Source organism: Euprymna scolopes, chromosome 40 (genome assembly GCF_053919585.1).
Source record: "Euprymna scolopes isolate OS-2025 chromosome 40, ASM5391958v1, whole genome shotgun sequence".
NCBI classification, from domain to species: domain Eukaryota; kingdom Metazoa; phylum Mollusca; class Cephalopoda; order Sepiida; family Sepiolidae; genus Euprymna; species Euprymna scolopes.
Genome location: NC_136521.1, coordinates 50,926,057 through 50,952,050, shown reverse-complemented (window position 1 = coordinate 50,952,050; position 25,994 = coordinate 50,926,057). Strand labels below are relative to the sequence as shown.

Below are 25,994 nucleotides of genomic sequence, written 5' to 3'. Positions count from 1 at the left end.
TAATGTTTTCACCTGAAATGCATTGTTTCAAACATCACTACTGTACACAAAAAGTATATATTTTTTTTCTTGAAAAAAAAAAAAAAAAAAAAAAAATTGCCTTTTTTTTTTTGTATAAATTATTTTTCATATATAAAAAATAAATACTGACAGGATAGAGAAAAATGAACAGTAAAAAAAAAAAAAAAAAAAAAAATTGCCTTTTTTTTTTTGTATAAATTATTTTTCATATATAAAAAATAAATACTGACAGGATAGAGAAAAATGAACAGTAAAAAAAAAAAAAAAAAAAAAAAATTGCCTTTTTTTTTTTGTATAAATTATTTTTCATATATAAAAAATAAATACTGACAGGATAGAGAAAAATGAACAGTAAAAAAAAAAAAAAAAAAAAAAATTGCCTTTTTTTTTTTGTATAAATTATTTTTCATATATAAAAAATAAATACTGACAGGATAGAGAAAAATGAACAGTAAAAAAAAAAAAAAAAAAAAAAATCTTTAAAAATAAAAACCAAAACGAAAATGTTTATTTCTGCATAGAAGATTTTCCCCGCCTGGCGATTATGTCTTGTAGAATTTATCGCCAATACAATTCTTTTTTTTTCTCTTCTAAACAATCAATAATATTGGTTATAATGTGTATTATCTGTCTGAGGTCGCTGCTGAGGGAGTGGTCCAACAGGACCTGGGGGTCTGGGGTGAGGGGGTCGGGGAGGAGGAGGACCTGCTGTCCATGCCATTCGAGGACTTCCCGGTTGGGGGTTATAATTCGGAGCTAGGGGTGGAGGCTCTTCGTAAGGTCCATGAGGGTTTGGAAAACGTGGTGGGGGCTGATTGGTGCCTGGTATTCCCATCCGTGGTGGGGGGTGACCTGTAGGATGAGGCTGACAAGGATTGCCCACAGGGGGCGGATTTGATAAGGGTGGAGGACCTGACCCAACCCGAGATGGAGGTAACGATCCTCCTGGTGGTAGATGCTGGGTACTCACTACACATTGAGGAGGAGGTCCACTGTGATTGTGAGGAGGAGGAGGAGGTCCTCCTGGTTGGGAAAAAGTCTGTTGGGAAGAGTAGAGGGGTGGGGGAGGCCCAGCAGTAGGGGCACCCGCATGACTAACTGATGGCGGTGCATAGGTTACAACAGGTAGACCCTGCGGCGATAACGCCATGGAGTTTGGTGGAAATGGGGGCGGTTGTTGTGGGGGTGGTACATGGACAGCCACTTGCAAGGGATGATTTGGGGGGAATGGACCTGGAGGTGGTGTTGCATTAAAGTTTCTTCCTGGTGGGAGAAAGCCAGGTGGATGCTGTTGTTGGTCCGGTCGGCCATATTCACCCTCATCTTGGATGGGCACCGTAATCAAGTTTGTTCGTGTCGTATTCGACATGATGGATATCGCCGACATATTGTAGTTATCATGGGATGAGACTACGTGTTGCTGCATGTGGGGTGGAGGAGGCGGTGGCATACTGACACTGACATGTTGGGGCTGTGGGGGCGGGGGAGGTGGGACACCGACATGCTGAGGTGGCTGTGGCGGAGGCGGCCCCCTGGGATGCTGAGGTGGCGGCGGAGGACCGTGCATGTGTTGTGGTATGTGTGGTGGTGGGGGTGGAGGAGGCTGACCCACCATAGAGGGTTCCTCCATGGGAGGGGGCCGGTGGAAGACAACCTGTTCATGTTGGCCAATTGGTGGGGGCATTATATCAAGGTTCCCAATTGATTGTGATGGGGCCGTCACAGGGACATAATTTCCCGGCATAGGTTGGTGTCCACCTGGCGGCTGCATTGGTGGTTGACCCACACGGGGAGGGGGCTGTTGTTGCTGTTGATTTACAGGTAATGGGGGAGGAGGACCTACAACCTGTGGTGGCTGTGTCTTTGGTGGTGGGGGTTCTGGTCCACCTTGTCTTAGGTGGCGGTGATTTATATGAGCTTGAAGGTCTCTTTGCGACAAGTAAGTTCTGCGACAACCAGACACGCCATGTTTTGCCCCACCGTATGTACATACGTACACGGAACCAAGAGCTGATTGTTCAATCCGTTGGACAGGATCACCGCATCTGCAATATGGAAAAAAAAAAAAAAAGAAAATATTAAGAGAATGTTGTAGTTTGCTCAACACATATTATATTAAATGAACTTTGTGTTGAATTTTATAAAATTTCACATGAAGGTACTTTTGGCAGTGTTCTTAGATAGGTTTATCGATAATTGAAATAATCCAATAAAAGAAGAAACAGAGGTTAGTCAGGAGTATATACGTTGAAGGGACACAAGTTCCATGGACTCATCAAAGCACATTCATTTTTATATTTTAACTAGCAGGAAGACCTGACGTTGCCTGGGATTGAATGATGAGCTTTTGGCAGTGTTCTTAGATAGGTTTTGTATTGGAATGTTTTTAATAAGTATCGATAATCAAAATAATCCAATAAAAGATGAAACCGGCAACTTTGACCAAAGTTAACACCTTACACCGCCTAACATCACAAGTACATTTGAGAAGTTTTATTACCACAGAAGCAGAAAGGCTCAACATAAAATCAACAGTAGGTTTTTTTTTATATAACAGGTATGCGTTCAAAATGAATGTTTCTGTTTAGAGCACAATTGGAGAAGGATACAGAACTTTTACATTTTAAATTTTAATTCAATATCTATAATATAAAGCTGAATGTGTGTGTGTGTGTGTGTCTGGTCACGAATAGGCTCCTATATGGTTGACTATTTTAAAAAACTGATTACATATAATGATAGAAGATGTATCGAGACACAGGAATGGGTATGCTTGATCTGGCATAACGGTGGTCATAAAAATTGTGGGGTCTGCTTCGCACCTGCTCCACAAAGTATGGAAATAAAAAATTTAAAAATTAAAAAAACCGTTTACAAGTGTTTTTGATATAGATGTACATAAGAATACTTTGATAAGTATGTTTTAACTTAAATAGGGATGATATAATAAAATTGTGGGGTCTGCGTTCGCGCCTGACCTCCATAGAATGGAAATAGGCACAAACTTTAATAAAGACTTTTCATATCTATCTGCGTAAGTATACTGTGTGAACATGTATGGTATAATAAATTATGGAGTTTATCTATTTTATTTTTACTTTCATCATTTTTTGCTTTGGTTTTGATACACCCAAATTCGAAGCTATCTCTTTGCAACCCTTCCTTTTCACAACCTATCATACTTTCATAAATCAGAGTCCATTTTCTGTAGACTGTTTTTGAACCCAGTCAACGACAGGTACTTTTGCTAGTTATACATAAAAATAATTTTATAAAATCAACAGTAAGTTTTTTACGGTGTAAAGTAGACTGCAATATATTGTGGACTAAGTCACTGCAGGGAGTCATTTGAAGCATCCTCCCAATGCATCGATTTTATTAAAAAAAATGGGCAATTTTAATGAATATAAAAATACAGGAGTGTGAGACATTTATTGATCATCATTCAATCCTGAGCAACGTTGGGTCTTCCTGCTAGTTATCATATAAAAATTAACATTCCCTGATTGAGTCTATGTATGGAACTTGTGCCCCCCCCCCCCTACTGGCTAACCTGACAAGCAGCAAAATCCCGCACCTTCACTGTTAGTCCCTAGATGCCAGAAAGCCTTTTACTCTAATAGATTCCTCTCCCGAACTGCTAAACTTTTTTTTTTTTTTTTTTTTTTACATGGACGTCACCATTTATCAAAGCACTTGGGGATAAGGGTTATTTTGTGTACAGTAATCAATGGGATAGTGTTCCAGTATTCATTGGTATTGGAGAATTGATAAAATGTCATTACTTAAGGGGGCGGTCCATCAGGAATTTGTTTATGTTGGACTTGAAGACATCCATGTTGAAGTCAGGAGGGAAACAGGCAAGCGGTAGAGAGTTCCACAGGCGTGCATTTCTAAGAAAGAAGCTTTGTTCATGGAATCTACATTTTGATTTAGGCAGATAAAGAGTAGGGGAAATTATTGACAGTGGTTTCAGCTAGACGGGTGTTTATCGTGAAAGATTGCCGAGGGGGGATGAGAGACTGGAGCTCAGACGAGCACCTGCCATGGAAATAACGATAAAACAAAGATAGGCTCACAACGTCTCTTCTGTGGGAGAGAGGTTGCAGGGAAGAGAAAAGGGCATCCCCCACTAAACCACGAAGTCTATTTTGTACTCTGTCAAGGCAGGATAGGCTGTTTTTAGCAGCTCCTGCCCAGATGTGACAGTAGGGCAGGTCGATTTGCAACTTTTTTCAGAAAATCAACAAGGCACTGGTGATGATAGTTAGGATTTGATGTGATAAGAACATATACCAAAAATTAGATTCCCATCTTGAACAGAAAATTGAGCATTTAATTTTAAAAATCGTGTAGAAAAATGCTGAAAAATCCTTCATTTTCATAGCATTTTTCACAACACTGACTTTGAAATTTGACTATTTTTTATAAAATATTCAATTAAAATTGATATATTTATATGAAATACATTGAAAGAAAAATAAATACATGAATTATAATTTTAATTATGAATCACAACTAGCAAAATATCTAAACTTTTACTGCATTGATTAAACAAAAATTAAAAAAAAAGATAATTAGCAACTAAGTCTTTTAAATTTCACAATTCAGAAAGATATATGGAGATGTATTACACAATATAACAACTTGATACAAGTTACAGAACCATGTATTTCAATTTTTTATTAGAGGCAATAAGATAAACTTATAATAGAACTAAATTGTGCTGTATAATTTCCTTTTGAGGAAAATGAAGGTCGAATTTGCTGGCACAATGACTTTGTAATAATGTGTCTATGTCTTGCTTCCTGTCCATATACAACTTTTTGAGAAAAATCAATCAAATTTGACCAGTGTGTGGCTGCAAAATTGATAGCAGTAACCTTTTTCATCTTTTTTTTTTTTTTTTTGAGTTGTTCACTATTTCTGGAAAAAAAACCAAAAAAAAAAAAACCCAACTATTTGAAAACACTTATTTTTTAATATTTTTTCGATGAATAAAACTAACTATTGTTTGGGTAAATTAAGAAAACTAATAAAATTTAATGGATACATATTTATTTATCTAATGGACAAAATCGTTTGAATGCCCTCTTCTCTCACATCCAATTCATCTAAGTTTATCATCGATATTATATTTTCCGGAAGTAGTGCAAAAGCACTATATTTTGAACAGTTTAAAACAGTAATTTGGATTTCAGTTAACTGTTTTGTTCTCTGAATCATATTAAAAATATACTGTTGTTGGTTAAAAAAAATATTGTCGGTTTTGATTTCAAACTAACTAGCTACATACACTTGGATGATAAATTTGACCAAAATGTTTGATTTATCATAGTGTTTGAGGATAGACAACTCTCATCCATAAACACATTAATCTTGTGGCTTATATTAGCCATCTTCCTTGATTCAAGGGCCCAATTTTCTAAGTTAACTTCTCCACAAGAAATGTCAACAGCTTACTCAAAACGTAGCCTCTGGTCTTCACACTTAAATTATTTGTTTCTTCTGCTGTCAGATAATGATGATCGGGAGGGACACTAATTTTTTAGAATTCTACTTGAGGCAAATCTTGATAATTATTGATACAAAGTTTCCCCAAAGGACCAGTAAATGTTATTAGGCGTTTTGTTGTTCCATCAATTAATTTAAAAATTGCTGTAAGTGGCAGTTCTTCTAGTGGAACTTGAAAATTAGAAAATTTGCATGTTTAATAATAGAGCAAGATTACATAATAAATACCAATATATTATTTTATTTTCCAAAAAAAAAAGGAACATAATTGCAAGTGAATCTATAGAATTAATTTTACCTCCTTGTTAGGAGGACAAGTGCAGATTATGTGCCTTGTTTGACAATTTTCTGTCTTGCACTTTACTGCAAATTCATCACATCTCAAGACAAAGTTTACAGCTACAAGAAGATATATCAAACAGTCTGTCTAGCTGTTCCTTCATTCTTTTCACTTTGATTGCTGCAAGAGATTTCCTGTCAATCTGTTTGGCCCTCTTATAGCAAAATATATTGACCTTCTGTCCTATATAATGTTACCTTAACAAGGGCAATTGTGGATTGACTGCTTTCCAAATACTAATTATTTCCTTGGCAATAAACTTAGAAATCTATTTTTTAAGTGGGGATAACTGTTTTCGAGGAAATAACTAAACTGGATGACTTGTTGTGAAGTTGGGGGTGCTGTTTCATCCAAATGACAAAGTGGACCAGCAAATTTTGTGAACCACGGGTTAAAACTGAATGTTTTACTTTTACTGACATTCTAATCTGAAAAGTAAAATAAATAAATGGATTATAACTGAAGGAAACTAAGTGCTAGTTATAAGAAATAATGAAAAATTTTGTAGAGTTGAATTAGATGTATTGAAGAGAGAGGACCAAACCAAATCAGAGGTATAGAAGTGTTTAGTTTAGACATTTTTAGCAGATTTTAGCCCCTCCTTCGATAACATGAATTTATCCATAAAGAGATTCATTCTTGCTGTAGCTGTGCCATTTTAAACGAGTGTTTAGTGTTTAGAGTTTGAAAAACCAGTGCTTGTGCATCTATGTTACTATGCTATTTTTAATAGTATTTTCAAATTAAATTTAATTTTTATGAAATTTTTGTTTATAAATTTTTTAGATGAAAGTACAGAATAGTTACAATATGACCTCCTTCCCATATTAAGAATGGCTTTCTAAATAAGTTATTTTAACACAATAACATAGATTTTATTTTTTTACATGGGGTTCACCACTTATCAAGGCCCGAAGGCCACTCAGGGATAAGGGTTATTGCGTGTACAGTAATCAATGAGATAGTATTGTAGTAATCATTCGTATTGGGTGTTTAGTTAGAGTGTCTTACTTAACGGGGCGGTTTATCAGGAGTTTGTTTATGTTGGACTTGAAAACGTCCAAATTGTAGTCAGGTGGGAAACAGGCAAGTGGCAGGGAGTTCCACTGGCGTGCAGTTCTAAGAAAGAAGCTTTGCTCATGGAATCTACATTTGGATTCAGACACAGATAAAGGGTGGAGAAAATTATTGACACTAGTTTCAGCCAGACGGGTGTTTCTCGTGAAAGATTGGCGAGGGGGGACGAGGGATTGGAGCTCAGACGACACACACATAACACAAATAACGAAAAACCTTTAAAGGAGTTTCCTTATTTACATTTCTTTATTTACTCGTATTAATCTTTGTGGGTTATCTGATTTTAAAACTATAATTTTAGAAGAAAAACACTGCTTAAAAACAATTACTCCCTAAAAATAAAAGAAATTAAAATTTGACACTAATTTTCTGCAAAGTATTTTTTATTAAGTAGAAAAACTTGAAAATTTACGTGGTTATGTTTCATAAAGAATGTGTAGAATAAAATTGTATGGACTATTTTTTTTTTTTAAGATAAAACTGGAGTATTACCATATTTTAATAAAAATTTCAAATAGAATTTGATGTGAAATATTAGGTTGGTGCAAAAATAATGTTTTTGACGTTCGTTTAAACGTTAAAAAAATGCCATTATTTTTGCATCACCCTAATAGAAAAACAAATTAAAAAAGATAAAACGAATATGTTTAAATTCACTGCAGACACTTGAAATATTATATATTTTAAACAAGTCTTTTTCATTTTTCTTTTTGAAATTATTAAGCCTAAATCGTAATGTTTTCAAATTAAATAATAAACAAACGTTAATTTTCAATATCAATAACGAGCGTGTTTTGCGACGGTAAAATCTAAAATGTTTCCACCAAAAAAAAAGTTCCTGAAATGAAAAAGCGAACTTTGGTTATTACTATTTAAAAAAACATAATTTTGTCTTTACAGTTAATATATATTTTATTAATTCATTATCCTCGCTCATTTTATTTAAAAATGTAGTTTAAAATATATTCTAAATAATGATTCCATTTTCTTAACATTACGGATTTTTTTGATGACGGGACGTTCTTAACCATTCACCGAAAAACTTTTAATCACTTCAATTTTTCAACTTTTAAAGTCATTTCCTCAAGCAAAGATAACGATTTTGAGAAAAATATTTTGTGTAGGTCTTTTCTATGTCAAACCCCAACTATCATCACCATTGCCTCACCGGGGTTCCAAAATCGACCTGCCCTAATGTGGCAGCAGTATTCCATCCTTGGACGTACTTCGCTTTTATATAGATAGAGAATTGCATCAGTAGTGAGATATTTTCTGGAGTGGTAGAAGGATCCCACCATTTTTTCAGCGACCATGGCAACAAACTTGATGTACGTGTTCCATTTCAGATCAGAATTCCCTCCCTGTTTCCTGCTCCCAGGACTGTACTAACCTACATGTAGTAATATGCTTTGTTTGGAGTAAAAAAGAGCAAAAGTGTGAAAAAAAAAAAAAAAAACCCCAAAAAATTATGACAATAACACGAGAGCGGGTTTAACTGGCTTTCTCCAAAGGAGGAAGTTCCATTGGAGTATAAAATTCACAAGCGCCTCCCAGTCGCATGTATATCTCCGTTAGGGGAGATGACAATGTTAGGTTTTTACAACTGTTGCCGGGAGGTGTCGACATCTCCTTACATAAAGCATCTTGTATTCCCAAATGGTCACTCATCTGGTACTGACCAGGCTCAACATTGCTTAACGAGAATTGGTGGGTGCCAGTAAAAGTGTGACAAAATTAGATGTTAAAAAAAAAAAAAAGTCCAACAAAAAAGTAACATTTCTTAGATAATTCACTATAAAAATTGTCTAATAAAAAGGATTGGGAAATATTTTAAGTTGGTTGTAAGCCATTTTAGTTTTAGAAGAGACTAGCCTGCGTGCCCGGTGTTGCCCGGGTGTTTTGGAGGTGTGTGTTGAGTAAAAAAAAAAAAAAAAAAAAAAAAAAAGTGGTAGTAGGCAGGCTCAAAGCCGTGACGGGAAGGGGGAAGAAAAAGTGTAAAAAAAAAAAAAAAAAAAAAAAAAAAACCCTGACGTCTTACCACTACTCCATGACGCGACCAGAAGTTTGGTACGTTGAAATTAAGTGAAGTCATTCCAACCGATACGCTGACTTGCAAAAATTGTGATGCAAAAAAAAGAAAGAAAAAAAAAAGACCCTCCCTGTAGAAAACTGCCCAGGAATTAATGTTTTTAGCCAATTTTGCTATATTTGTCGTCTGAAAGGTCAAGCTTCAAAACGATACTGATCTCGTGAAAATCTGTCGCCTCCGTCGAAAGTTTTAGGCAGACATACATACATTTAAACAGACAGGTAAGATTTATATTATATAATACAAATGTTTTAGAAGACAATGCAAATGCTGTTACCAAACAAAATAGCAGCATCAATTCAGAAGCTTTGAATTATAAAGCTTGCAGACAAAACTTTCTGGTAAATAGCCAATCCGAAGAAATCTTAAATGGTAAAGGCTTGCAGATGAAGAGCAGAATTCCTTCCTTTGTGGAGATGAAAAGTAAATAACCTGTGACCTTCTTCAGTCATATCTTGTCGGTTCTTGTACAGTTTAATTAAGACACTAAAAAATGAAAATACTTAAAAAAAAGTTATTTTGTACATACCCATTATGGAATAAAATTGGAGCTCAGACGTGCACTTGCCACGAAAATAAAGATAAAGCAGAGATAGGCTTGCAATACCTCTTCTGTGAGAAAGAGGTTGCAGGGAAGAGAAAAGGGCATCCCCCACTAGGATACAAAGTCCATTTTGAACTCTATCAAGGCAGTTCCTACCCAGATGTGGCAACAGTACTCCATCCTTGAACATACTTAACTCTTATACAGGTAGAGAATTGCATCAGCAGTGAGATATCTACTGGAGCGGTAGAACAATCCCACCACTTTCCCAGACCTAGAAGTTTATCAAAACATGGAGCCTCCCCAAGTCAAGAGCCATACATTTTCTGTTTAACTTGAGAATCTGAACACGATTTTGAATGGAACCCTTTATTGGGGGTAGCATGCTCCAGGCCCACCAGCCATGGCTGGATAGAAGTTTTACCCCTGTGGATTAAATAAAGGGTTTCGTTTAAAATTCCATGCAGGTTCAGAGCTCAACAAAAAGATTTCCGAGTTGGACAAAGAGACTTCCGAGTTGGACAAAAGATTTCCGAGTTTGACCGAAGGTTTGTTGATTACACCGATCGAAACGTTATGAGAATAATATTAAAGATGAGAAAAGTAGTCTGAATAATCCAAACACAATCAATCCTCACCTCAAAACTTTAGAAACAATACAATGAATAATAAAAAAAATGGAAGATAACCAACCAACCTTGGACATGTTTTTTCGGTTTTCTTTGCACAATCAAAACAGAAAACATGTTTGCACGGAATCTGAAAAAACAAAAACAAAAAAAATAACTAGTAGATGTATCCAACATCGTCTAGGTGTTATGGTTAAAGTTAGCGCAATAAGAAACATGAATGAATGTTCAAGACAAATTCAACAATGGATGCACCATCATTTTTGCATACACGTGATATGCTGAACGAATTCATTTTTTTTTATGCCTCGTTCACTGTGCACTCATGGGGGACCATGCAGGCGTCACTTGTTTTTTATGCTTCTGCGATTTCCGCAAAGTGGGTTGGTTGTTTTGTTTTACGGCATATCAACCCCTTTCAGGCTATTTAATGCCGAATCTGGTGATTTTGAAGAACGATTTTTTAATATAGTATATTTGTTTTTTTAAGTCGTATTCTATTTAACCCATAGTTGGGACCCTAACAGGTGCTACCACTCCGGATCAGAGTGGACCTGGGAGCAATGTCAATTAAAGGGTGGCTCCACACTCCCTAAGGCCTGCAAGCTGGGGCCTCACCATCAGATATAGTTTAAGGTCATATCCAGGACCCTCCCACAAAGTTGGTTTGGGCTTGCTTGGCAGTTGACAGAAATAACTGGAAAAAGTCCGCCAAGCGTTCCTCAATTTTTCATGAATGCGCTGTCTGTTTTTAGCTAATACAGATCTATGAAGGCTACCTTTTTTTATATATTGGAAGAAAAAAAAAAATTAATTTAGGTTTAGGGTTAGAGTGTAAGCTATTTTTATAAATTGGAAGAAAAAAAAAATTAATTTAGGTTTAGGGTTAGAGTGTAACCTTTTTTTTTATAAATTGGAAGAAATAAAAAAAAAAAAAAAAAAAATTAATTTAGGTTTAGGGTTAGAGTGTAACCTTTTTTTATAAATTGGAAGACATAAAAAAAAAAAAATTAATTTAGGTTTAGGGTTAGAGTGTAACCTTTTTTTATAAATTGGAAGACATAAAATAAAAAAAATTAATTTAGGTTTAGGGTTAGAGTGTAACCTTTTTTATAAATTGGAAGAAAAAAAAAAAAAAAATTAATTTAGGTTTAGGGTTAGAGTGTAACCTTTTTTTATAAATTGGAAGACATAATAAAAAAAAATTAATTTAGGTTTAGGGTTAGAGTGTAACCTTTTTTTATAAATTGGAAGAAAAAAAAAAAAAATTAATTTAGGTTTAGGGTTAGAGTGTAACCTTTTTTTATAAACTGGAAGAAATAATAAAAAAATTAATTTAGGTTTAGGGTTAGAGTGTAACCTTTTTTTTTATAAATTGGAAGAAAAAAAAAAAAAAATTAATTTATGTTTAGGGTTAGAGTGTAACCTTTTTTTATAAACTGGAAGAAATAAAAAAAAAAATTAATTTAGGTTTAGGGTTAGAGTGTAACCTTTTTTTATAAATTGGAAGAAAAAAAAAAAATTAATTTAGGTTTAGGGTTAGAGTGTAACCTTTTTTTATAAACTGAAAGAAATAAAAAAAAAAAATTAATTTAGGTTTAGGGTTAGAGTGTAAGCTTGAGTTAGATACATGTTTTTAATTTTATTTATTGTATTTTCCTGTTTTATCATTATAATTTCCTCAGCGGTTTAATGTTTTTTTTGATTGGCCACATCTGGTTAATCCCGTCAGCGGCCAAGCACACCCAAGAAACTTTGTGGAAATCGCAGGTCAGTAAATGCAGAAGTAATGTAAGCTACTTTGTAAACAAAACGTTTTGTTATGAATTTAAATGACGGCATCGCACATTGCTCATGACGTACAGCCCCCTCTACAAATCAAATACCGGCGCTCACTATCATTTCTTTCGAAGCGCACATAAAAAAGTTCTTAATCAATTCTTTTCAAATTTTATAACACAAGAAATAAATATGTTGCCTATTACATAAGTTTGAACAAGTCGTACGCGTTTTGTTCGAATTCTGTGATAAAGATAATTCTTTTACTCCTATTGTTTTAAAAATATGAAACGTCATCGACTAGGAGAACTTTCGTGTTGAGTATTTATATGAACAGAGCGAAAACGTATGCATTGAAAAAGTCATCTACCACTCGCAAACACTATGGCGGCGTGTTTCGTTGTTAAAAGGCAGAATTAAAGTGCAATTTCTTGCAATATACAAATCAGAACAAAAATATTAAAATACCATCTATCTATATATGTAAAAGGCAAAATGTATGCACACATTTTATGTATGTGTAAAAGGCTTTTTTTCGACGGGAATTTTTTTTTTTGGGGGGGGGGGGACCATCGCTTAGAACTTTTTATATACCCCCTGGATCATAATATGTACGATTTGGGAATGTGCGTCGCGGCTAGATTTATTTACAGCGACTTTTAAAAAATTATTGCTATTTTGGCCTCTCATGTGTTCGTTCGGCTTTTTCGTAGAAAAAGCAAAACTGATGTGAAACTAACGAGCTGTTCTCAGCTAACCCAGGAACAACGTTCAGAAAGCGATGGAAACGTTTGGTCAATGTCGGTTTTTCACCGTCATATCAGACGGTTGCTTTCATTTAAACACTCCCCAAAGTTGGGTAAACAAACAAAACAACTCTCCCACAGTAAAAGGATCTGACCTCATTAAACATGTACTTAAAAACTGTGGAATAGTGTGATGTTTGCCATTGCTATTGTTGCCGTAGTGCAGGTGTTCAGGCTCAGTTTATCGGCCTTAAGGCTCCGGGTTCGAGCCTACCTGCCCCCCCCCCCTCTTTTACACCTACAAAAGATTTTTTTTTCCATTAAAAAAAAAAAAAAAAAAAAAAAAAATCGCTGTTTAACATTGCTTTTTTTTAATATTTAAACAGGGTTAAGTTTCCTTTCTGTTCTGCCCCCCCCCCAAACACCTGGGCAACGCCGGGTACCCCAGCTAATATATATATATATATATAAAAGGCAAAAGTGGTGCAGGTGTTTTTAAATGTCCAGAAAAAGCTTTTTTGTGGGGGTTCTCGGGGGTGGGGTGGGGGGTTGTTTTACTATATTTTAGAACTTTTTATATACTCCCTAGATTGCAATATCTACGATTTGTGAAAGGAGATCGTCTATATCTTTTATTCGAGCGGCTTTTACAAAATTCATGCTATTCCGTTTTGTCACATGTTTGTTTGTATAAATAAAGCGAAACTCATCAATGCAAAGGCGTCAGCTGCCTTTCGTGCCGGGACGTTGTGAAAGCAATTAGCTTTGATCAATGTGGGGAAACCCCTTCATATCAGACAATTGCTATTCATTTGAGAGTTCCCCGCTTTTTCAGGGGAGCTTAGTTTTCTCAACAAAATGAAATGGTGGAAAGCTGAACAGGCCTTCAGCCAACCTTCATTTCTGCACCTCACTTAGCAAGTCAACTTTTCAACACTTTCCTGTCTTTCTAGCATAGCAGTAAAATGCCACGTTTTCTTTCGCTTTCTTTCCCGCCTTTCGGTTAGGGTTTTACTCTCTACTAACACTTTTTTCTCCTTTTACACCTCCAAATACCCGGGCAACACCGGATACCCCCGTTAATTTTAAAGAAAATATAATTTTAAATCCAGTCATACAAGTTTTATATTGCTTGACGTTGGAAAAATCTACTAATCACCGATTTAAAAACTATGGTTGTCAGATTAAGTAGCAGAACTTGCTTTGTCCAGCACTAAACGGTAGTCATGTCATATTACTATTTAAAAGTACTCGATATTAAAATTTTTAATATTTAACGGTTGAAAGACTTAATGAGTGCAAAGAAATTGAATTGAAAAGTTTTGTTTATTCAAATTTTTGATTAAATATTTTTCTACAGTTTTCTTTTTCTTACGTGTCATGGTGGAGTTTGAAAGTATGGATCAATAATAACAGAAATGTTTACTAAAATCCATTTTGCTCTCGTCTGGTCTTTCAACCATTAAATCTTAAATTCTTAATATCGAGTGTTTTCCAAACAGTGGATTTTTTTTTTTTTTTTTAAATTATTATTGTTATAATAATAATAATAATCATCCCATACATTTGAGAATGAGTCTGCTGCTTCGGTTGCTTGGAGACTGGATAGAAAGTACCAATCAAGAATCCATTCTTGACAATCCATCTGAAGCTCAAGGAAAATATTGGAGGAAGTGATAATGATGGATGAAAGAGATGAATAAAGATGCGACTAATTTTGGAAGTCAACTTATAAAAAGCCAATCCAACATGGATGCTAAATGACAGATTAAAATTGATGACTTAACCGTTTCAAAAGGCCAAATACCTAAAAAAACCCATTTGTTGTATAGTTAGTTCTCTAATGATTTATCTGTTTATCGTTGTCACACATTTGTTGCACTGCTACAAAAATGCATGATGCTAATACATATACACTCTGGCTTGTTTTAGCCATTTTGACAATCAAACACGGAGACCGTTTCATAACAAAACTGTATTTAATTATTAATTTGCCTGTGAGTTTTTGTTGTAGAACGTGTCGAGCAAGGGTGATGAAAGGCGGATGTTGGAATTGATGAACCATGTAATGATTGTGTGCCTCTCTCTAACTCCGGTTGTATATATGCAAACTAATCCTTTTTGCTTATGTCATTCGACTACACAAAGACCTAGCATGCGACTTCCAGTCACGTTTTCTGGCCAAATTTATTATCTTTTTTATTTATTTTTGAAAACCTATTTTGTTTATATCCAACACATTCTTTCCTTAAATGTTTCTACGTTAACCAAAATATTTTACTAAACATTCCTTTCTTTCAAAATATTCTCTCTGCATACCTTTTTCTACATAACAGTTACAACACAATAATAATGTTTCTTATTTAACATCTTTAATAATAATAGTCGACTTTCCTAAATTGACTATCAGCAAGCCAACCTAGCATTGCCCTGGCATAATCTAATACATTGACCATTTGCTGAGCATCTCAAGTTTGAAGTTTCTTTCTTATTAATGCTGCGAGAAAGGAGATATAACACTTCTTGCAAGCTGTGTAGCCTTGCCAATTTTATGCAGTTTTCTTTGCATGATTCTGATGCACCTGAATTCAAGAGTGCTCACCATCCTTCCATAGGTTAGAATCGGCAGCGTACATTTTTCACAGCAGTGTATCACAGGGTCTGTCACTTTTGTTCCAATAAGATTCACCTGAAATGGCAGAAAAAAAGAAACAAGAGTTGATTGTAATTTATTTATTTAGTGTATCGATGCTGTCAAACATGACCCCATTTTGAGGAGAGGGTTTGGGGGAAGGTGAGACTCCCCAATAAATGCAATTTTTATAATTTATGTTGTTTGGAAAAACTTTGCTGATAAGTATAATTACTAACTAGGGAATCTAATCAAAAGAAAGAAAAAATAAATAAAAAAGGAAAAAAATAAAGAAAGAAACATGAAAGCTGACTGTTTGATCTAGTTTCAGTGTTATTTTTAGAACAACTACCATAAAGAATTAAATATTTTTGAGGTGCTTGTTTAGTGTTACGGCTGTACTCAGAAGAAGGATAACACCTTGATTTATAAAAAAAGTTTTACTGGTGGATGACGATGAGTCAGATGAGTGGAGAGGGATGGTGGGTTAGTAGGAGGAAGGCGCACACACTGGAATTCTGCAAGTAGCCCTCAATCACTGCTTGCAAAAAAACAAAAAAAAAAAAAATCGCCTCAATTCAATACAGACTGCCATTATGGAAAGTGATGATGGTCAAATGGTTAATGACATGGACTGACAACTTGGGTGTTCCAAGTTCAAATCCAATTCGTTCCACAAGAAGATCACTTTCACTTAGGATATTGGCAACCTTCACGTGGTCCCTCCTTTATCCGATATCTTTCTAGAAAGAATTATGACTGGAAGAATATCCGGGAAACCAATGTCAACAATAGAATCTCCGGATTCATAGGAGATGATGATGATGATGATGAGACCACTGTTATGTAATCGCTTCTGACCTTCAATATCTGACACTTTCATCTTTTGATAATCAATTCCGAGCCTCTATCTAGTGCAGCTGCACTTACTATTAATTTCAACATATTTCTCCAGAATTACTCCCCCCTCCATCCCCTCTGTCATACAAAAACAAAAAAGATGTTTGAAAACAATGGTAGTCAGTAGGTGAGAGGTCTGGAGAGTATGGCGGATGAGGCAAAGTGCTGTAGCCTAATTCGTTCAACTTCTATAGGGTCGGTTTAACAATGTGTCGAAGTTTCTGATGTATTTCATCCATTTGTTGACAGTAATTTTCCAGCGTTATGGTTTTGCCTGCATTCAAAAACACTGTAACGGATGATACCAGTTGCAGACCACCAAACAGCATGACTGTCTTAACAATGGCGTGTCTTTTGGTTGTCGTTCAATTCATGTGCAGGGCTCTATCAGTAAATTTATCTTTATTTGACCTTTGACAACTAAATATTTTTGTTTACTAGCCAAATAGAAAAGTTACTAGCCAAACCCACATAATTTTTAGAATATGACATTTTCGTTCTGTGATAAGTATGTACATCATAAAAATTTTTCTGTATATTTTTAAATAAGTGTAATTCTAAATATACAACAAATTTTATGTTGATACTTGAAGGTATATAGACATTCTGTTTTCTCCAGATTTTTTTTCGTCAAAAAATGGAGTATATTGTTCTATTCAACTTTTATTGTTTAAATAATTTAACTTTGTTCGTTTTTATAAAAAGTTTAAAAAAGTTGAAAAGATATTCTTCATTCCGTAGTAGGCTTCGGAAGATTGTCAGTGAAAGAAATACAATGACCAAAAGATAAGCGTTTCATTATTTCTAGTCACCACTTTGAAAAATCACTTGCAAATGCGACTGTTTAACTCGCAATGTAGAGCCCTGATGAGGCACCTATTTATCAAGATTTTTGGTTTTCCAATCTCTCTCAAGTGGTTGGAAATCGTTGTATATATTACTTCTAATTCAGAAGCATATTCTTGAACAGTTGTGCATGGATTGGCTTTAACTAAGGCTCTTAAATGATCGCTGTTAACAGCTGATGGCCAACCACTACGCTCATCTTCAAGACCTTTGTCGCCACCACAAAATTTCTTAAACCACCATTGTGCATTGGTTCCTGGGCCAAATACTTTGTAGATATTGCAAGTTGTTTCAGCAGCTTTTCAGCCTAGCTTGAATTGAAATAAGAAAATTGTGCGAATTTACGTTTTTCCATTTTGTATTAAACGTTCTGAAAAAAGACATTTTTTAAAAACTATTGTAATTTAAAACGATCAGATAGAGTGAAAAACGCTTTAAAATGATATATAAAGTAAAGGTATTATCATAACAACTTATTTGAAAATACATTATTAAAATCCAAATTAAAAATTCTGCGCAAACTTTCTTCTCAACCAAATAAATCGATCAAGTAGTTTTATTTAAATAAGAAAATCAAATCTCATGGATAAACAGTGAAAGACAATCTACGATGCCATCTTGAAAACAATCTGAAGGAACAAGGGAGATGACTCCAAATAATTAAAACTGGTGAGATTTTAGAAAGTCATTCTAAACATGGTGTGGGGGACAGGGATTGGAAAAAGCAAACTCCTAATCTGTGGATTCTGTACATAGAAATATACAAACATGCATACATATATAAGCGATATATATATATATATATATATATATATACTAGCAGTTCAGCACTGCTTTGCTCAGGGCCCTATGTACTGTTCATAACTTTATGTGCATATGTATATATATATTCAAAAGTTTGACTCATATCCAGGTAACCTACATCTAAAATTTTAAGTGTTTAGACCTAAAATTGGTGGAGGAGTTTGATAGAGTCTGCAAAGATCAACTCTTTCAACTTTGACCTCTTGGCAGCAGAATTTTTGCCCAAAAACTGATTAAAAAAACTTGCTGCATGTCTGAATACCCTTTATGTAAAAATTCAAATGTTTAGATCCAAAATTGGATGAATAGTTTGCTAGAAACCGCAACAGTCAAATCTTTTGAATTTTGACCACTTGGTAGTCTTCGGACAAAAATTGATTAAAAAGCTTGTCCTATGTCTGAACACACTTTATGTAAAATTTCAAATGTCTAAACCAAAAATTGGCTGAGTAATTTGGTAGAGACTGCGGAGGTCAAATAATTTTTAACTTTGACCCCAAGTTGGACCACTTAACATTTATTGTTTTGGGCTCAAATAAAATTAAAAAAATTGATCCATGTCCAAGTAACCTACATCTAAAATTTTAAGTGTTTAGACCCAAAATTGGCGGAAGAGTTTAGTAGAGTTTTCAAAGGTCAAATCGTCGAATTTTGACCCCTTAACAGCCAAATTTCTGGCTTAAAACCGATTAAAAAGATTTCCCCAAATCTCAATACCCCTTATGTCAAATCTAGAATCTGTAAACTGAAAATTGACAGAGTAGTTTGGTAGGGAAATGTACAAACAGACAGAAAATTTCACCTATATATATATATAAAAAATTATATAAACATTGTATGGAGTCTATGTGAATCGATCAACGTATTAACATTTTCATGTATTGTCAGGATTCCAATTCAACTTTATAGTGCAAAATTAAGATGTTTTATAAGATATATATATATATATATATATATACTAGCATTTCAGCCCGGGTGTTTGGAGGTGTCTGCTGAGCAAAAAAAAAAAAAAAAAAAAAAAAAAAAAAAGGTCAATTTTTTTAAAACTTTGACACCTATTATGACCACTTAAAATTTATTGGTTTGAGCTCAAATCAAGTTATTAAGTTAGATCCATGTCCAAGCAAACTATATCTAAAATTTTAAGTGTTTAGACCCAAAATTGTCGGAGGAGTTTGGTAGAGTTCTTAAAATGTCAAATCGTTGAACTTTGATCCCTTAACTGCCAAATTTCTGGCCGAAAACCGATCACATAGATTTTCCCAAATCTCAGTACCCTGTATATCAAATTTTGAGCCTGTAGACTAAAAATTGATAGTTATTGCGTAGGAAAATGTACACAAACACACAGACACGTTCACTTTTATAGATATATATTTGGTTTTGAAGGCAAGTTTCTTCTATGGAAAGCAACTATTTGTTAAGTTGCCTGATGAGGACTTTTGGTTTCAACCAACCATTTGTTCAAAATATTAACATGTCCAATGTTGCGACCATGTAAATTTATTTATATAAATAAAAATATATCTTGCTCTTCTTTTATTGAGCACTTGTTAAATTCACTAGTTATCACTCTGGAATACCTTTAATCATATATATTTATTTATTATTATTTTTTATTATTATTATTTTTTTTAAAAACAGTAATCTACGTACACGCATGTTTCGGGGGCCCTACTCCTCTTCAGCGTAGCTTGACTGTTGTTAGGAATCAAACCTCGGACCTTATGTATTTCAGTCCAGTATCTTAATCCATGACACTATGATGCCATAGACAATTTACTGTTTAGTTTTTATTATTTATATATTTACATAGTTCTTGTTATTTAACGATATTAAGCTTAGCGTCTCCACCTTGGAGATTGGGTGTTAAAAAAACAAAAACTACGTAAATATATAAACGATAAAAACTAAACAGTAAATCCTCTATGGCATCATAGCGTAATAGATTAAGACGCTGGACTGAAATACATAAGGTTTGGGGTTCGATTCCTAACAACAGTCAAGCTACGCTGAAGAGTGGTAGGGCCCCGAAACACGCGTGTACGTAGATTACTGTTTTTAAAAAAATAATAAATAAAATTACGTCCAAATAAAAAATGGGGGACTTTCTAAAAAAGAAAAACACCCAATCTCCAAGTAGAGACGCTAAGCTTAATATCGTTTAAAATAACAAAAAGTATGTTTAACCATATATATTTCTTTTATATAGTTCGGATCAATTCTTATGAAAATCAATTTCGAATGCAAAATATTCAAATTTTTCAAAATTTCCAAGGGCTATAAATAAATAAATAAATGAAAGATCAGAATTACATCATACTATGATTTAAAGTCAATTTTGGAGCAAAGAAATCTTAAATTTCTCAAAAAAAAAAAAAAAAAAAAAAAAAAAATGTCAAAAAGTCTTAAATACTGCAATATTTCTAATTATATAATCATCTCTTGCCTTTGAAATTCCCTCCCTGATCCACATTTCCCAAACTGTACCAACATCCAAAAGATTTCAATACAATTTAAAGAAATACTTTGCTGTACAGACCCCTACTGAGGATGCCCTCCTCCCTCATCTAGTCCCCAATCACAGTAGCTCTTTAGGTCTCGGCCCTAATATGTCTTGCTTGGAGTGAATAAAAAAGAAAAACATGGTCAAACGATGATGCTTCTGAGCATACAACGCCTGGGAGAACTGCATGAAATTGTATGTTTGAACATTAGAAAAAGATTTCTCCTTTTTATTGTTAACTAGCAGAAAGAATGAATGTTGCCCAGGATTGAATAAGGATCATTACAATGTATTTGCCCACTAAGCTTATGATAGTAATTTCTTTTTCATGACTATTTTTTTTATTTTATTTTATTTGGGAGTCATCACTTATCAAAGCCTGAAGGCCACTCGAGGATAAGGACTTATGAATGTAGGGTGGTAGTGCAGTAATTGTTAACAGTATAAATTGGATAGAATTTGATTATTTATGGGGGCAGCTCAACAAGAATTTGTTTACATTGGATTTGAAGGCTACTATGTTGTATTCAACTGGGAAGCAGGCCAGTGGAACAGTGTTCCACTAGTGGGCAGTTCTAGTAAAAAAAAAAAAAAAAAAAAAAAAAAGCGTAGTTGAGGGTTTGTTTGTAAAAGTTTGGCAAGGGGGTACCACAGATTGGAGTTCAGATGAGCACTTGCCATGAAAATAATGATAGAGAAAAAACAGGCTTGCGACGTTTCTCCCATGAGAAAAAGGTTGCAGGGAAGAAAAAAAGGCACCCCCCCTCTCCTCTAATTTTGTCTCCTAATAATATTGGAAAAAGCTGCAATGTTAGGAAACTCTGAATTAAGTGTCTTTTATAAATGTGTGTGTGTGTGTGTTTTTTACAAAGGGGTTACCACATATTAAGGCCCAGAGGCCACTCAAGGATAAGAGTTAATGTATATATTGTAGTCATTGGCTTAAATTTAATTATCTAACTTGGATATATGTATTACCATTATTATTTTTTTTTTTTTAAAAGTTCTGTACCAATGGGTCACATAGATATTCAAAAGATTTAGGACCACTTCCATTGTCTTCCCCGAAGAATTTTATTAAATACAGATAGCTATTTTACACAAATAAGGCTTATAAAGTCAGCATTTATCCATGCATGGAGTATTGTTGCCAATATAGGGTGACCCGAAAAAAACAAAAAAAACAAAAAAAAAACGGCCCAAACTCTAATTAGGCCCCGTTTCTTAGTGTTTTGTCCAAATGAAATGAAACTTTGGTCATAACTAGTTTATTATATTCAAAACATCACATCAAAACACTAGGGTCTTTGGCCTTTTTTTTCTCCGTTCTACAGCATATGTTCTAGATGGCCTCCATTTAGCTTTTGTTTTTTTTTGGGGTCACCCTGTGCTAGCCTCTCCTCTTTTAAACTGGGTGCAAAAAAGCATTTCTAATGCAAATGGTCCCGTACTATCTACCAAGCTATAGTCCCTGTCTGATCACAGTAAAATTGTATACCTCTGCTGGTTTTGCAAGGAATTTTATGGAACATGTTCAGACGAACTTACTGCATTTGTACCAATCTTAGCAACAAAACTGACACCTCTTCACTGTAGAGGCACAACTGGGTGCAAAAAAGCATTTCTAAAGCAAATGGTCCCATACTTTCTACCAAACTGTGGCACCTGTCTGATCACAGTAAAGTTGTATACCTCTGCTGGTTTTGCAAGGAATTTTATGGAAAGCGTTCATACATTTGCAAAAATTACCCCCCCCCCCCCCGACTAGAAACAAAACCAACACCTCTTCACTGTAGAGGTACAATTTTGATGTGTCCTCCCTACAGATAATAATAAACTCTTCCATTTATTATAAAAACTGGAAGAATCCTAACCCTTTACTGTAAAAGGTACTGTTATGGTGTGTCCACCCTACAGATACTAATGAACTCTTCCACTTGTTATATTATAAAGACTGGGAGGATCCTAACACTTCACTGTAGAGGAGGTATTGTTGTGGTGTGTCCACCCTACGGATAACTCTTCCTCTTATTATAAAGCCTGTGAGAATGTTATACCAAGATGCCATAAGATTTTTTATGCTGGTAGCTTCTTGAATCGCTTACTTTTGAAATTTCCTTCCTGCTTTTGTAGTCAAGCAAGCGATACCAACATGCTGAAATTTAAATGTAAAGCGGATATCTTACCACACAACTCCCCACCCAGGATGCCTACCTATCGATCTAACCCTCATAACAATACATCTATATACTTTAGTAGCAATATGCTTTGTTTAGAAAAATTACGCTATGCCATTTTTTTTTTTATCGTTAGTAAATAATCTGTGTACTAGAACAAGAAACATTCATCAATAATTGTGACGCTTACCTTATGGTTCCAAAGAAGAGGCTGACAAGAAAATATGGAGTCTGAAGGACTCATGTTTTTTATGATAGAACCGTCACAGCTGGCATTGAGATCTGCGAAAGAAAGAATGTAGAAAAATATTGAAGAAAATTAGACATTTAGACATGCTGTAGCAGAGTGCGGATGCATGTATGACAGCAGCAGCAACAACAACAGTCGACGTATGCAAATGACTGAGCTGTGTGCGAGGTGATGTCACAACAGGGAAGCAGGAAAAAAAAAAGTTTGAAAAAAAAAAAAAAAAAGTTTATAAAAAAGAAAGAAAAAAAAAAGATTAATATGGACCCTTAATATCACAGAAGACGGAGAGAGATGTGTTACAACACGTGGTCCGAGAGTGACAGGAAAAGACACATGCTAAACATGGCTGGACAAAGACACAATACCATGTGTTTGACACAGCAGTTTTGTTAAGCCTATTGGAGTACGAGAGGACTTTTCAACAAGGGGCAAGGCGGTAGTCTGAAAAGTACCTGTAAATAAATGTCTGTTGTTTCACAAAAAAAAAAAAAAAAAAAAGAGTAAAATTCTTTCCTTGCAAATGTTTGCATACAACGTGTGGGTCCCGAGTGTTGACATGTAACAACTATGTTACAATATAATGAGAAAAATAAGTATTGTTCTGTAATGTGAAAGCTTTAGGCTTCAGGTTCAAGATTTTGTAACACATATAAAATCAAGATAAGAGATAAGTGTGTCCCCAAGCAAGGTTAAAATTGTAGTAAAATTTTCTGGTTAGAAGTCCATTAACAGCTAAATGACAAGTGATGTTACGGGTACAGGAAGTAGCTAAACTAACGTGGAAAATGGGTACAAAGAAACCTTCTCTTTTCACTGAACCAGCAAAAAGGGATAAGCAAATGACTTTCAATTGCATGATGTTATGAAAAGAAGAGATTTATTAAACAGAATCATGGTTGTTATATTGAATACTCTGTTGTGGTCGATGCTCACAAAAACCCCCCCACAGGATCAGAGTGATGATGGTCATGTTCTTCAATGCCCTAGGGAAGAATTCATGTGTAGCAGAACGTTTAGTGTTGTGCGATCGTAAAATATGCTTAAATATGATATTTTAATTTACGTAGATTTTGTATTTGTTATTATAACGTCAATTTTCGGCACTTGTACAGTTTAATCAAGACATTAAAAAATGAAAATATTGAAAAAAGGTTATATTGTATATATCGATGGACTGAAGATCTCCGAGAGGAAAAAAAAAAAAAAAAAAATCATTTAATTTGATCGAGTAGTTTTTTTTTTTTTTTTTTTTTTTTTTTTTACAGCAGAAAAACATGTTTTATGAGAACACGTTGAAGTCAGCCATTATGGAAATTTTTAACACACCACGGGGAGATAACTCCATGTTAAAGCACCGATACTCCCTCCCCATCTTTATTACTAGCTTTTCTTCCTAAAAAAACAAAACAAAAAACAAACAAACAAAAAAAACCTACTTGATGAAATTAAGTGAAAATTTTTTTTGGAGAACTTTGTTCCATAACAGATACATACAATATAATTTTTTTTTTTTTTTTTGATATTTTCATTTTTTAATGTCTTGATTAAACTGTACAAGTACCCAATTTTCTAGTTATTATTTGGTACAATATAATAATAAGTAGTAAAAAAAAAAAAATACGACTTTCGTGCCATCAACTAGGATTGAAACAAAACATTTGGCACTCCAATCTTAGTCGTTATCATTTAAGTTAAGAAATAGTTAAAAATGAACTAACTTTAACATTTAAATGTATATTTATGCACGCGTATAAGAGAACTTTGAGTTGATTAATGCCTACCAAATTCCAACTTAAAAAAAATTCTAACCCGTAGCAGCTATTTTTACCGGCTAAAAACTAATAAAAGAAGGGTCTACAAAAACTGCAATCATTTGACCGCCTCATGATACTTTACAACCTTGCATCTCAGAGGCACTTTTGGAAAAAAAAGAAAAAAAAAAAAGAGACAGACGGACATAGCGAATTTTATAAATTAGATTATTAGCCTCGATCACATATTCTCGCTGGAAAAAGTGCAACAGTGGCCAACTGGATGCTTGGATAAGAATAGTGAGGACAGACATGATTGATACCATGTTTTGGTGTTTGATGTTGAAATTGGGAATATCTAAAATAGCGTTGAATAATGATGTTATAAGATCTATAACATATATATATATATATATATATATTATAGATCTTAGTTAAACAACACTGCTAATTATGTCTCGGCAGTCGTGTGAAAAGCATATCTTATTTTTCTTTTATTATTGGAATTTTCTCCTTTTCTTTTCTTTGTACATATTTGTGAATTATTCTATGGATTTCGGCCTTTTGGATTATTTTGGACCATCTTCCAATTACGTGATTTCCTTGGATTTTACTTGTGCAAATGGAAATTCAATTAACTTTCTTGGAATTATATTTTTGGATTTTACCGTCATTGGATAAATAATCCTTTCACCAGATTATCCATTCACGTGTAATCACCTTTTTCTTCACCATATTCCCTCTGCTCCACTTTTTGTTATCAAGTAAGATCTTTGACTTACTTGTTTCATCAAATACTTTTGTATGCAAAATCCGATCCCGCATTTTGCTAATTCCTACCCTCTGATGAGAAGGAAAGTATTTCTTCGAAACTCCGCGGATTAAGGACTATCCACTTATCAAGTGTTTCCTTTTCAGATTAAATATGTTTTTAACTCTTTTTCAAAGTATTTTTTAACATGTTTTATTAACTTTTATTAACTGTTTGCTCCTATATATATATATATATATATATATATACCATGTCAAATCACATTTCAGTTCCTTTTGACGGATTGATTGTTGCTATTTCTTCTGATGAGTTAATCAGTGAATCTATTATGCCCTTGATATAATAATTGATTGATTTTGCGCTACGAAACAGATACTGTCAAGAATTGAATTAAAGGACTAAATTATAAGATGGTCAACATCATGAATTTTCAAATATAACTTTTTGTCATTTATTCTCTATGTTGTTCTGTAATTAAATTGAGCTTCTTATATAAGGATTGATATATAATAAGAAAATATATTTCTACAGAAATATAAATATATATGTTTATATCATATATTATTGGGACGGTGGGGTATTGACGCCCATGTATTACGGTGGGGTATCAGAAAAAA

At 34.2% G+C, this 25,994-nt stretch overlaps 1 protein-coding gene across 1 annotated transcript in view; it reads right to left on the bottom strand.

The window, feature by feature from the left end:
* Window positions 1-499: 499 nt before the first annotated feature.
* The window catches only part of LOC145265560 (uncharacterized), a 58,987-nt gene continuing 33,492 nt past the window's right edge, over window positions 500-25,994 (bottom strand). The window contains exons 3-6 of the mRNA XM_080121535.1: window positions 22,795-22,886; window positions 15,342-15,428; window positions 10,283-10,344; window positions 500-2,066 (exon numbers count right to left, since the gene is read on the bottom strand). Of these exons, the coding sequence (XP_079977661.1) occupies window positions 620-2,066; window positions 10,283-10,344; window positions 15,342-15,428; window positions 22,795-22,886 (1,688 nt within the window). The 3' untranslated portion in view covers window positions 500-619. The remainder of the gene's footprint in view (window positions 2,067-10,282; window positions 10,345-15,341; window positions 15,429-22,794; window positions 22,887-25,994) is intronic.